Source organism: Stenella coeruleoalba, assembly GCF_951394435.1.
Source record: "Stenella coeruleoalba genome assembly, chromosome: 12".
Classification (NCBI taxonomy): Eukaryota; Metazoa; Chordata; class Mammalia; order Artiodactyla; family Delphinidae; genus Stenella; species Stenella coeruleoalba.
In genome coordinates, this window is record NC_137158.1 from 81,712,154 (window position 1) to 81,726,815 (window position 14,662).

At 43.1% G+C, this 14,662-nt stretch overlaps 1 protein-coding gene across 4 annotated transcripts in view; it reads left to right on the top strand.

Annotated features, from left to right (window-relative positions):
- SYTL3 (synaptotagmin like 3) overlaps nt 1-14,662 on the top strand; it is a 75,683-nt gene that overhangs the window by 9,903 nt on the left and 51,118 nt on the right. For all 4 annotated transcript variants that reach the window (XM_079939582.1, XM_079939583.1, XM_079939584.1 and 1 more), the window contains one exon: nt 5,072-5,136. In XM_079939582.1, coding sequence (XP_079795708.1) covers nt 5,072-5,136 — 65 coding nt within the window. The remainder of the gene's footprint in view (nt 1-5,071; nt 5,137-14,662) is intronic.

Below are 14,662 nucleotides of genomic sequence, written 5' to 3' on the forward strand. Positions count from 1 at the left end.
GGGAATAACTTAGGTTGGCCTTGTTCTCTATCCTACATTTGAATTATTTTCTCCTTCAATATTTAATATCTTTTCCTCTCATGTTCTGTGAAAGCATAACTGATTGAACTTTCCAGACTCTCCATTCTGCTCTTTCCTGTTGGTAAAACAGCTTGTTCTGCGTTTGCATTGTTCGTTTTGTAAATCTTCCTTTAGTCTCTTGTCTTTTCACTTCAGCCTGGCTTTTACTTATGTCTTTGTTTCTTTTCATGGAGGCGGTTTTTTTTTCTTTTGTTTTTTTTTTTTTTGAGGTACGCGGGCCTCTCAGTATTGTGGCCTCTCCCATTGCGGAGCACAGGCTCTGGAGGTGCAGGCTCAGCGGCCATGGCTCACGGGCCCAGCCGCTCCACGGCATGTGAGATCTTCCCGGACCGGGGCATGAACCCGTGTCCCCTGCATCGGCAGGCGGACTCTCAACCACTGCGCCACCAGGGAAGCCCTTCGTGGAGGCGGTTTTTAAATGCTTTTGAAGACAGCTGCTTTCTGAAACTTTCCCTGGTTCCCGCAGTGATGCACCTTGGGTAGCCGCTCCTGGTCTGCAGGACTCTGTGTCTCCTGCCCGTGGCCTTTTGTCAGAGGCTTTGCGTTGTCTTCAGACATCCAGGTTCAGGGTTTGCCAGCAGAGTACACGCTCCTTGTCTTTGGTCTCGTGACCTGTCGGTGGTGGTGGAGTCCCTTCTTAGATCTGTGGGGAGGACAGTGATGCACAACGTCTACCTGGATTTCTGTTTGAGGCTTTAACAAGTGCAGCTCCGTCCAGCTGCAGTAGAATTGGTATTTCTTTCATTGACTAATTATCTGATGTAACAAACCAGGAATCACAAACTCATGGCCAACAGGCTGCAGACAGCCCCCGGGCCTTGTTGTGTTGGCCTGCCCCATGTCTGTATGTATCATTGTAATGCCTTAAAACGGGGCACGGGTTCTGCAGCCCACGACAGTGCCCACCCCTCTCTCTCGTTTCGTCCCTTAGCCACTCTCTTCGTTTAGAGCGTCTGCCTGGTGCCTGAGTTTGTGATTCCTGCCCCTACACGTTTAGAGGGCGTGATGCACGTCATGCCTCGGTACCACCAGGGCTCCACCTATGTTGGTCCCACCTTATCCCTTCAATTCTCAGCGTGCTGGATATTCATTCGTCAACCCACATGTAGTCACCAGCCCCACCGTGTCCCTCGGCTGTGCTCGTGGCTGTGGATATAGCACTGAATATGACGTGGGGGTGGGGGTGGGGAACCTGCCTTCTCTCTGCAGTTAAGTAGGGTTATTCATGTTTTGCAAGAAGTGACGGTAGCTGCTTGGTTAAAATCGTTTATCTTCATCTTGATTCTGACTTCTGGTTACCTAGGGTTTAATCACAATGATCAGTCTTTTTTCCCGTAAGAACATTGAAATCAGATCAACTGAGCTAGCTGATGGAGGGAAAAAACCTCAGTATTTTGCTTTGTAACTAAAAACTGCCTTAGGTATAAGATTATCTGAAGTAAAAAAAATTTTCTTCAACTGTATGGGTGCAAAGGACCACTTTAGCTGGGAATTACCAAGCGGTTGGACAAGCCGGTGCAAAGAAATTAGGTTGATCTTAGTTTTACAATATTTGGCCGCTTTTGGTGTTTTTATAGCTTGTCTGGTAAGCCCCCAAGGCTTTTCTTGAGGCTTCCTTGCCATCAGGGCACTGGTTAGAGCACAGATCTGCCTGGGAGATGTGTGTCTTTAAGGCATTCAGAGAATCCTGACATGCAGATAAATTTGTTACCTCTTGTTCATTGAATGGTAGAAATACATTAAGCAATTCTAGGGACATGATGCTGGTTCTTCTTGGAGCATAAAGCAGGTGCTTTGGACGTGACAGCTTACCCACCTGCAGATGCTGGTAATTTGAATGCAGAGTAAAAGTGCATTCCAGCAGGCCTCTTCGGCTCACTGCTTGCGATAGAAATGGGGTCAGACTATTGAAGATCTTTCTGTTAGGGTCCTCCATTCATCGTATTATTGAACGTTTGCGTGCTAGAATTTGCGAAGTGCTTTTCAACAGTTATTTCCCTTTTGCTAATGAAATGACAGCGTTAACCGAGTTCAAGGCTATGAAAATGGATGCTGGAGCCCCCAGCAGTTTCTCAGGAGCTGTCGGTGTTCCGTGTGCTTGGCGTTTCTAGTTACCGTTTTCCTCACGCAGAGTTCATGGAAAGTCAGACATGGAACTCTAGATCTCTTGCTCCCTTCACCATCCTCGGATTTTGCCTTCTGAGATGGATTTATCAATTGATTGAAAAAGTTTTGAAGAAACAAGTCATGATTCTGTGGGAGAAATTTAAAACCATTAATCTGTTGCTGGGTTCAGAAAATGTTCTAAGAAGCTTTCATAGCCAAATTCTGCTTGAGTCATCGGTGAGGGGGGGAGAGAAATAATCAGTGTTTCCTTTGGTTACTGTGAGTCATGCTACCCTGTGCTGGCCCTAATGAGGACAGAGACACTGCAAGATCTGTTCACCTCTGTCTTAGACAGTAACAGCCATAAATGGTCCTTCTTATAACACTTGGGATGTGTATGGACTGGGAGCCCTTATGGAAACCATTAGGGAATAAATGCTTATGAAACAGCTGATTCTGCAGAAGTGTTTATGGAGATCCAGCTCCAATCTAGTTCTCAAAGGAAACAGCCTCAAATGCAAGAAGTACTTGCCGTCGTCTGGTTTAGGCCTGTGGTACTTTTATCCTTCCATTCTGTAGTCACAGGTAAGCCTAAAGAGACCTGTGGGTTTGTGTTCAAATCTGTCCCTGCCAAGGAAGGTCCTGCTTGAATTTCGCAAGTAATCCGTTGAGATTCAGTTAGATGATTAGATGGTAACGTTAGATGACTAGCCCTAGGAGATACTAATATTCTACGTTATCTGCTTCTCATATAGGTTCTGAGACCAGGGCTAGAAGAGGACTTTGTAATAAAATGTTGTAAAATGTAATAAAAATAAAATGTTTATTCGGGCGTTCTCACCTTCCTCTCCTCCGTCCCCTTAGCTGCTCTTCCTTTTTCGTGATTGTGCATCTCCAGGTGTGATTACTCCTCAGTGGTGGCCTGTGTCTGGCTATAGCTCAGCTGACTAAGTTCATGGTTTGATTTGCTGCTTAATTCTTAGCTCTGATCTCTCTCAGGTCCAGTCTGAGGCCATGCCCCGCCCCCAGCACCTGTCTCATATATAAATGCTTTTGATCACAGGTAATTACGGGCTGGAGAGTGTGAGAGAGTAGATGAGCTGGAAGGGTCACCACCCCCAGGAAAATAAACATCAGGAAGTGACGTTTGTTATCAGATGGCGGCCTCCTTCTTTCCACATTTGATTTTCCTTTCCTACTCTCCCCTTAGACTTTGTCCCGCCGTATAAGGATGGAGGAAGCATCTTCAGAAATAGAGCAGTTGTGGGTATGGCAATGCAAAGGGGCGTGAACGCACCCCCCGCCCCCCGTTAATCTCTGCGAACTTTCCCTGGGTTTTGATCCTCTGCTTGTCTTCAAGTACCAGAGGGGAAAACTTCCGTTGAGATGCTGAGTTCTCCTTCATGGGTTTGTGTCGATTTAGTACATTAGATATCTGAGTTTCTGATTTTACGGATGAGAAGTTTCCCCTGTCTCTCTAGTGATATATAAAACATGCAACTGTGATATATCTTTGGCTCTTAATGATAGTGACTGATGATCAAAATTCTGTTGCCAAAATTCATAAATGCCCTGCGTATGTTTTCCTTGTTCTGGTCACTAAGCATTGGGAATAATCATTTGCATACTAATCAGAGAATATAATAGTTGTTAACAAGATGAAGGGGAGGGAGTTGGTTGATGTCTTCTGACAACTACTAAAGCTCCAGAGAGAAAGATAGGATACTTAAAAAAAAAAAAAAAAAGATTGCAACGTATTTGTGAATTTACTGCATTTGTAAGCATTAACTTAAAATCCATTTGAGATCGTATATAGCCTGAAAGAACCTAATGGAGAGTGTATTTCAGTAAGTACTTACAGAAGAGAATTTGAAGTTTTCCTTTTTCTTAAATTTGCATGACTTAGGAATTGACAAGTTTTATGGCATATTATTTTAATGGTGTGAATAATTTATAGTATCTGTGTGCTTAACTTTTTATGTCCTGAAAGGCTATTGACAATTCTACCTTTCTGAGGCTCTTTGAGGTTGAGGGTGGTTTCTTTAGAAACTTGGAAACCGTCAAGAGTAAAACAGGCTTTGGGACTTGAGTTTGAACCGGTGACCGTACAAAGTGCTCCCATGCTGCTGTGCCTGTGAGTAGGATGGGAGGGGATGTAGAGATGCCCAGGGAGCCGCTGTCAGACCGGCTTCCCAACGAGAGGTCACGGCCCCTGTCTCTCAAGTGGTCCCCAAATCTCCAGTGAAGCCCTTTGATCCCATATCCCAGATTTCAGGTGCTCCCAGGAAACTTCTCAGGTGAATCTGCTCTGTTGGTTCTTGGTAAATGTTGTAGTTAGCTCAAACTACCTCAGCCTAACCTAACTAAGGGTGATTTCTTTCCTAGCTAAATAGACAGCACTGAATTTCTTTGTTTTTCCTTCACGCTCCCCACCATGAACATGATAAATTGATCATTTTGACGGTAACTTTGTTTTTCCTTGTATGTTTATTGTTACATTACATTGACATGCAGGGTAAAATGTACCCAAGTAGAAACTTCAGCTTTGCTGCTTTTTAAAAAATTTATCTTTCTTTTTATTTTGCTTTTATTTTTTATTGAAGTATAGTTGATTTACAATGTTGTATTCATTTCAGGTGTACAGCACAGTGATTCAGTTTACATATATATGTATAATGTATTATATACTTTTTCAGATTTGCAGCTTTCTAGTCAGATCACTTAATCTCTAGGGGAAATCTGTATAGTTAGGGATTTGGGCCAGGAATTTGAACTCAGGTCCTTTGCCAGACTGGTGTTCTGATGATGTCGCCCTACCTTGTATGAGCCAAATACGGCACCACCCACATCTCCCTCTGAGGCTTCCTTTCTGCTTGCCTTTCAGAAACGTGAAAATAAAAACTGGAGAATGGTTCTTTGAGGAACGAGCCAAGAAATTTCCAACTGAAGGTAAATGCTCTCAAAACGTTTACTAAAGTAAGATGACATATTCCCAGTTTAAAAACATGTGCTATTAAGATTTTGAACATGAAAAACTTAACAAGGCATGATATATGGGCTTCTGTCCGGTCAGCCCTCCTGTTCCTTTTGTCTAAACTTTCCTGCCTCTGCCCCTCAGCGGACGTGGTTTACCACCTTCGCTTGTGGGGCTTCCCTCTGTCCCCGCACTTACCCCACCCCTAACCCTGCTGAAATCCACCTGTTTCCCATGAAGTTTCCCTGACTTCTGCTTCTGGGGGTGATGTCTCCCTCTTCCGAAACACCGGTTTGTAAATACGTCTCTTCCATCATTGTTGAAATGCCTCATATTATATCATTATTTGTGCGCTTCTCTTTCTCTCCACAAGCAGAGACTGTGCTTTTAAAACCTTATTAGCCCCAAACCTTGATCAAAATGATTGATTGAATAACTGAAGGCCACAGTGAGTGGACTGCGTTAGAATTAGCAGATACTGGTGACCATGAAGTGAGCACATGTGATGATGTGAGTGGAGGTGTGTATTTGGTTCATGGGCCCCGGATGTCTTATAAAGTACTTGCAAAGTTGACATAATGGTGTGATTAGTAACTGGGACTCAAGGCCATGGAGAAAACGGGTCATGCTTTGGTTACAGAAGTGTCACGTCACAGCATGTGAGCTGTGCAGGTAAGAGGATAACTTATCAGGCAAAGGCGCACGCACGTGTCATCAGAATAGAGCAGAGGCAGCATGCTCTGTACACCCCATCTGTCCACGGTGGTAACATGGGGGGCACCCGTCTCTGATGTGTCACCGTGGGGACTGCACACAGGGGAGCCTGGACTGACCTAGCGGGGATGTGGGTGGCTGGAAACGCTTTTTTTTTTTTCTGGTGGGGGGGAATAGTAACAGTTTGAGGTGGAGAAATAAGCCGTTTAGCCTCAACCAAAGTGTGTGTTGGCACATAAAGGAAGCCATTCGTCTGAGTGTTGACAGTCAGCTTTCATAAAAGCACTGTGCACCGAGATTTAGTCGGCGGTAAATTCTCCCCTGGATTACATTCCTGACTCTTCTTACTCAAGAAAAAGTGATGATTCTGCAGTTTATTAGAAATCTGGAGGAATATATAATACTGATGGGAGTGCTCAAGCCAAAAAAAAAAAAACTGCAGCGTGTATGATTTTTATCTAGACCTGTGTTTCTCAATCCTTTTTTCTCTAGTGTCCTCTCTCTAGTTCCCAAACAGCCTTGTTAACACTTTTTTTCCCTAAATATTACCAGTCCATGAAAGTTTCATATCCCAGATATACTGCATAGCTACAGCTATATATTTATGTATGGAGGCCTTTTGGAGCAGAGCACAAACCATTGAGATAGCTAAGATTTTTTTCATCTTCCGTGCAGTGTTTGCTCCCTTGGGGCCATCAGCCTATATCCATTGCATCATCTAAGCGAGCAGTGGCAGTCTGGAGTCTTCCTATACATTTTATTGTTTTGTTTCTTGAAAATACTTTTCGGTTGGGAGGCTAGGGTTTTCTTCAGGCGGTAGGTAGATTCTCATTTTTTTTTTTCACATCTAGTCCTAGTTCATAAAAAGTCTGTAGGAAGTGAAGTTTCTGTTACTTCTGAAACCACCTCACTGAAGACATCCCAGACTTTTTTTAATACATTGTAAGTTTCGGTATCATTACTTCTGATAGGGAAAGTGATTTGCAGGCCAGAATACGTGTGTGCACGTGTCCAGCACTCTTCCTCTTCTGAGAGGAGGAAGTAGGTTATCCTGGTGATAGGAAGGGGAGGAGGAAAGAAATGAGACTGATTTCCCGGGCTTCTGGTTCTTGTCCAGTGACTTTCCACCAGAGTGAAAACATCAGTGAGGAAGAAAATTAGAGGAATGAAAGTCAGCCTAAGCACAAATCATCCTTTTCAGTTTTTGTTGTCTATTCCCAAGGTATAAAACCAACCAAAGAAAAACGACTCCTTCCTTCTCTTCAGTGCTTCCTCAGATGCTGAGGTGCCTCGTTTTCCTACTGTCCGATTTTAGTAGAGTTGGGCTCGGAAGGCGTGGCGAGGTGAAGAAGAGTGCCGTGTTGGGGGTCACGAGTAGGACTGTGCGCCTGACCACAGGTGGGGGGAGGTGGGGAGGAGATGATCAGCAGAGGTGGTCCAGGCTAGGATGCGGCAGGTTTACCTGGACAGGCGGGAACTCTGCCACACTTATCTCTGTCCCCAAAAGAGATTGAACTGAGTTTGGGTGCTCTATCAAGTTGAGGGCCAGGTAGGAAAACAGAAACCACACAGATTTGAAGAAACAATTTAGTTTAGGGAATAGGTTCAACAGGTATTGTTGGAGGACTGGGAAGACAAAAGGAGACCAGCGAGGGAGCACAGAGATGGTGACTGCAGGCAGTACACACTGCCAGGGCCGCTGGTGAAGAGGAAGGGTTGGGCCCCTCCCTGCTCCCTGACTCCTGGCTCCCTTTCCCACTCCCTGCTGGGCCCTAATAGGCAGCCAGCTGCCCCCTCGTGCTCCGATGTGTTTGAGAAAAAGTGTGATTCTGCGTATTCCCTAGTGTGTTTGTCGTAATGGTGTGAACACGGCTCTTTCCAGCCTTCTGCCTCCTAAGCGGAAGCTAGGAAAGTGCGATGGTGGCTTAAACCAGGAAAGGGGACGAGACAGCTCAGATTTGGGCCTCTTTCTAGGCGTTAGTTACCTATTGCTGGTTAAAAATTCCTCCCCAACTTAGTGGCTTAAAACAATTAACATTATCATTTTACATGGTTTCTATCCCCAGCTGAAGGCTTGCCTGGGGTTGGGGGATCTGCCTTCTGGGGGCTCAGGACGCACGTACCTGGCTCGTTAGTGCTGCTGTTAGCAGGGGGCTTCGTTTCCTCCACGCCTAGACCTCTCCACGGGGCAGTTTGAGGGCCCTCACGACATGGCGACTGGCTTCCCGCAGGGCAAGTGACCCAAGACAGACCAAGGCAGAGCTCTTGCGATCCATCTTCATATTAAAAAATTTTTTATTGTGGTGAAATTTATACATGATATGAAGTTCACTATTTTAACCGTTTTTAACTACACAGTTCAATGGCGTTAAGTACATGCACTTGTTCTGCAACCATCACTACTGTCCATCTTCAGAATTTATCATCCCACGGTCTCCCCTTGCAAAGCCCCTTGTAACCACGATCCTACTTTCTATTTTCTGTCTCCATCAATATCCTTATGGCCTAGTATCAGAAGTCACACCCTGTCACTTCTGCTGTATCCTATAAGTCAGCTCTATTCACAAGGGTGTGGATATCAGGAGGGAGGACTCACTGGGGCCCTTGAGGAGGCTGGCTACCGCATCCTGTATTCCCTATCCCAAGCCTGGGACCTTGGAATCCTCCTTCACTCCTCCCTCTTCCTCCCCAGGCCACATCCAGTGAGTCAGCAAATGCTGCTACTTCTCCTGCCCCCATCTCTTCAATCTTCCTCTGGCCCTTCATTCCCACTTCAGTGCTGTAGCCCCTGGCTCATCTCCATGACTCCACCTGCTTCCCCATACTCCATCCTCTGTGAGGGGGGAGATTTCTTTTCTCTTTTAAAATAAGTTATTTTCTGATTATAGAAGTAATGCCTATTCATTGCAGAATATTTGGGAAATGTAGAACAATAGACAGAAGGCAATAAAAATCCCACCGCTGGTTAAAACTACTGTTAATTAGGGACCTCCCTGGAGGTCCAGTAGTTACAACTCCATAATTCCACTGCAGGGGACGTGGGTTTGATCCCTGGTGGGGGAGCTAAGATCCCACACGTCACGTGCACAGACAAAAACCCCCAAAACAAAAAAACCCACTGTTAATTGCACACACGTGCACCCCCCCCCACACACACACACATGCACACACTCTCCTGGCCCTCTTTCTAGGTGATCCTGTGCATGTGGGTGCACATACAGACTTAGCAATTTAAAAAAATTATTTTTGGCTGTGTTGGTTCTTCGTTGCTGCACACGGGCTGTCTCTAGTGGCGGCTAGTGGGGGCTACTCTGTTGCGGTGTGCAGGCTTCTCATTGCAGTGGCTTCTCGTTGCAGAGCACGGGCTGTAGGTGCACAGGCTTCAGTAGTTGTGGCTCGTGGGCTCTAGAGCGCAGGCTCAGTAGTTGTGGTGCACGGGCTTAGTTGCTCCGCGGCGCGTGGGATCTTCCCGGACCAGGGATTGAACCCGTGTTCCCTGCATTGGCAGGCAGATTCTTAACCACTGCGCCACCAGGGAAGTCCCCAGACTTAGCAATTTTTAAAGTGTGTTTGTGGTCAGAGTATATATAGGTTTTTGTCTTGCTTTTAAAATTCAGCTTAGCATGAACATGTACTCATGCTATTAAGACCTTCCAACATACATTCATGACTACGTGACATGTATCAGATGGATGTACTATCATTTATTAACTTGTTCCCTCTTGTCTGTGAGTGTATCACTGTATTCAAATTATCATATTGTAGGTAATTCTGCGATGAACAGCCTATACAGGTATCTTGGCATCTCTGTTCATTTCCTTTGGACAGATTCTTAGGAGAATGACTGGTCAGACGTGTGAACACTTGAGAGGCTTGACGTGTTTTGCCAGACTCCCCTCGGGGAAACGTGTGCTCATTCACCCGACCCTGGCAGGTTCGGGTCCGAGAGCGGCCCCCTCATCACACTCTGGCCCCCATTACGTCCTGTCTTCTTGAACATGATTTCAAGTTATATTTGTGATTTTGTTCTGAATGTAAACCTAATATACATTCATTTTAAAAAAAAGAAAAAAGCATAAGCGTATTGAAAATATGGTGACGTCACCCTGAGAACTGTTTATAGTTGGGGCGTGTCATTTCTGTTATTTGGTGAATATATGTATCCATATATGTATGTGGATAACTCTCTACACACACATTTAAAAAAGCATTTAGACTAAGCCATAAGGAATTGATATTCTTAAGTAAAAAAAAATTGAATAGAGGCAATTTTATGAGTTGAGCTAATGTGTTTACAAAATTGGGATCAAATGGTATATAGACTTTTATACTGATATTTCTTCACCTAATAATTTACAAAGAACATTTTTTTCATATCCTTCAATGTCATTTACTATATGATTTCTGGTGACTGCATCTCATTCCATCATTGGAATGTGACAGCATTTATGTAACCAAATTGCTATTGTTGTAAAGTTAGGGAATTTCAAGTTTTGTTGTTACATTTTGGGGAGCTAATAATATTATTAAAATAATAAATAAAAGTGCAGTGAACATGCTGGTAGATAAATTCTTGTCATGTCTCTGAATATTTCCAGAAGCAGAAGGACAAGATGAAAGGTTTGGAACTATTGCCTCCAGGAACTATTGGATATCCATATTTACTTCTAATTTTTATGTTTTATTTACGTTCAGCTCTTCACAATGCATCAGGAGGCCGGATCTAATTTTATTTTATTCTCCCAAGCATCGGTTTTCTCAGTGCAATTTGTTCTATAATCAGTCCCTTCCCCATTGGCTTGTAACCCAGGGCCATTGATTTGCACAGCTTCAGGGCACCGCTCACCTTGTACCCCAGCCCTGAGCCCTGGCGGGGTGGCGGGGTTGACCACATGGATGACACACCCAGGTTTTGAATCCTTTGAGGGTGTGCGCTGTGAGCAAATGAGCAAGTGAATGAATGAAGCAAGGATAGAGCTGTTCGGAGATGAAAGGTGCTGCCGTGTGTAGCAGTGCCCACTGCCACTGGTGGCATCGACCAGGCACCTAAGGACGAAAACTTAGGGTTCTTTTCCTTTGGGGCATCCAGAAACCTACAGCTAAATTTACTGTCCAGTTGAAGTAATTCCAGGAATCAGTATGCCCTCTGTCACCCAGTTTCCTTCTTTTATGCTTCTACTTATCTCTTTTAATGGTTCTATTGGATATGTGCCATTTAAGATAAATACTCCCCAAATTTCCCTCGAAAATAGATAAGGTGTAAGTAATAATCTAATGAAGAATAGGTATTAATTGTGGTAGTTAGTTTTGCTAATTTTCCAACCATTAAAAAGATTTAAAACCAAACAATGAGCCCCAGTTCTCCATTTTTGCAGGGAGATGATATGAAAAGTATTTAAATATTTTGCTCTCCTTAAAATTTTTTTTTCCTGATTATAGACTGGCTTTTTTTTCCCCTCTAAGATCTTGTAATTTAATGTTTAGTTTTGCTGTCTTGCTTCCTCATATGCCATAGTTGCATTGCATCTGTGGTATATCAGAGGGCAGCTCCCTGCCCTTCTGGTACTGTTACCTCCTCCTCCACTCTCAGGCATTTGGGAACCTCCCTGCAGAGGGTTTTACTGCTGCTTCTGAGGCCCCTGCTCGAGGATCAGCTGAGGACTCTTTCATATTAAATTCAAAGTTGTGATTCAGTGGGACCAGGTGGGACCCAAGAGTATGTACAGACATCCCTTGATATCCACGTGGTTTGGGTCCAGTACCCCTTGGGTACCAAAATCTGAGGATGCTCGAGTCCCTTATATGCAATGGTGTAGTATTTTCATATAACCTGTCCACATCCTCCCGTATACTTTAAAGCATCTTTAGATTCCTTATAATACCTAATACAATGTAAATAGGATGTAAATAGTTGTAAATACAATGTAAATACTATGTAAATAGTCTCCAGTGTGCCACAAATTCAAGTTTTGCTTTTTGGAGCTTTGTGGAATTTTTGTTTTTTGAAAGTTTTCCACCGAGGTTGGTTGAATACAGATGTAGATCCTGTGGACACAGGGTCCGACTATATTTAACAAGTCCCCAGGTAATTCTTCTTACGCACTTTAAGTTTGAGAGGCGCTGGTAAAGTAGCAAATTTAATGAACAATTGTGATGGAACTTTTCGATATCACTAATAACTAGAAAGCAAACTGAAACCCATCTATCTTTACTTCCTCTTTTGGCATCTGCTACCATATAAAGATAGTGCCCTCTTCTGGCTCCTTGCTGTACAGGTACATGTTTTTACTTTATTCTTTAAAAAGAGGTATTTTTACAACCGTGACATCTTATGACTTGATATTTGAGTTTAAAAGCAGAAAGGTCATGGCACTAATACTTTTAATGCTAGTACTTTTCAAGTTTAAAATGATCAAATGTGATATATAAACAATATATTGTGGTTTTGGCTCTTGTCGATAACTGGGGAAATCGTGTAGGAAGGCTTCACTTTAGACAGAGCCTCTGTTAATGGTCTTGGGGACCTACTATATAACTAACCAGGATGATACTATGCCTAATAATTATGAAGGGAAATAACTTTTCTCTCCCCTTCTCAGTGGTGAATGTGATTCAGTTCTTCGTGTGACTTTTCAGAGTTTTATTCTTGGATGTAGTCCATCTGATCGCAGGGCCATCATGACGGCATCTGACTGGCTGTGTGTGCCTGAAACACTCAGGTTTGTGAATTAAAAGAAGTGGGTACCAGTATGTATGTAGTGACTCTATCACAACACCCTGCCTTTATCGCCTCTCTACTTACTGGCTCAGAAAAGCCCTTCCCCCGCAATTTAGAGGATTCCACAAAAATGATCCAGGCACAAGCGTTCTGTAAGTTACAAATGCAGTGTTTAGTGCTTACGTGCATGAGAGGGTGTCTTTATGAAATCATGTTTATTTCCAAGTATAAAATTTTGCATATGCTTTTGTCTTATTTTAAAGAAAATGTGGCATCTTACTCGGTTGAATATTTTCTTCTCACTACTCTCTTTAGGAGGAAAAGACAAAATAGGTACCCAGAAAAGAGCGTGGTGAAATGATTTTCAGAAGAAGTGATTTTCCCAGCTGATTGGATTGCTTGTCACGTCCCTGACAGATGTTTAGACTGGACCATTTAAACTGGTTAGAACAGAAACTATCAAGTCAGATTATGGTTAATGCAGTGAAGTAAGACCTTGACCTTCGAACTTTGTTTTCAACCAGTGTTTCTAGGTGATAATCTTCTGGAGGCAGGTTCTTGAGTTTGATCATCTTTGGTTTCGTGATGCCTTTGACTTTGTCCATAGCAGCAACTCAAAAATTGAATTGTTTAGACTGTCCAAGTTTCTTGGAAACTATCGATTCACCCCAGATACATATTTTTTGTATCTCAAATATTCGCCAGGAGACTAGGGCTTCCCTGCTGCCTTCTGAGCCGCAGTGCTCCTACCAGGACCATTTCTCTGTCTCTGCCCCTCCCGCCATCCCCCATGCTCTGTCCACTACCCCTTGATAATGAGACCGTCTAGGCAGCCCACGTCTTTGGTCTTGAATTGTCAAGACTAACTTGCTCTCCGTCATCCCTTTTCCTAGTTAAATGAACAGAATGGGAAACCAAGGTGAAATAGTTGAATACGATTTCTGAATTCAGAATTCATATGTTTACATGTTTAGACTAAAATACTGACTAGGGTAGTTTCCAGGGAGTATCTTAACAATTGGACAGTAAACTATTTATATGAATACATTTTTTAAAAGACCAGACACACATACACTTAAACAAGAAATCATTTTATTTTATTTTTTTTAGGTATTTAGTGTTTATTCTGAAGCTGATAGACAACAGTTTTTTTAAATTTTTTTATACAGCAGGTTCTTATTAGTCATCAGTTTTATACACATCAGTGTATACATGTCAATCCCAATCGCCTAATTCATCACACCACCACCACCCCCCCGCCGTGGCTTTACCTCCTTGTTGTCCATACGTTTCTTCTCTACATCTGTATCTCAATTTCTGCCCTGCAAACCGGTTCATCTGTACCATTTTTCTAGGTTCCACATATATGCGTTAATATATGATACTTGTTTTTCTCTTTCTGACTTACTTCATTCTGTATGATAGTCTCTAGATATATCCACGTCTCAACAAATCACCCAATTTTGTTCCTTTTTATGGCTGAGTAATATTCCATTGTATATATGTACCACATCTTCTTTATCCATTTCGTCTGTCGATGGGCATTTAGGTTGCTTCCATGACCTGGCTATTGTAAATAGTGCTGCAGTGAACATTGGGGTGCATGTGTCATTTTGAACTATGGTTTTCTCTGGGTACGTGCCCAGTAGTGGGATTGCTGGATCATATGGTAATTCTATTTTTAGTTTTTGAAGGAACCTCCATACTGTTCTCCACAGTGGCTGTATCAATTTACATTCCCACCAACAGTGCAAGAGGGTTCCGTTTTCTCCACACCCTCTCCAGCATTTGTTGTCTGTAGATTTTCTGATGATGCCCATTCTAACTGGTGTGAGGTGATACCTCATTGTAGTTTTGATTTGCATTTCTCTAATAATTAGTGATGTTGAGCAGCTTTTCATGTGCTTCTTGGCCATCTGGATGTCTTCTTTGGAGAAATGTCTGTTTAGATATTCTGCCCGGTTTTGGATTGGGTTATTTGTTTTCTTAATATTGAGCTGCATGAGCTGTTTATATATTTTGGAGGTTAATCCTTTGTCCATTGATTGATTTGCAAATATTTTCTCCCA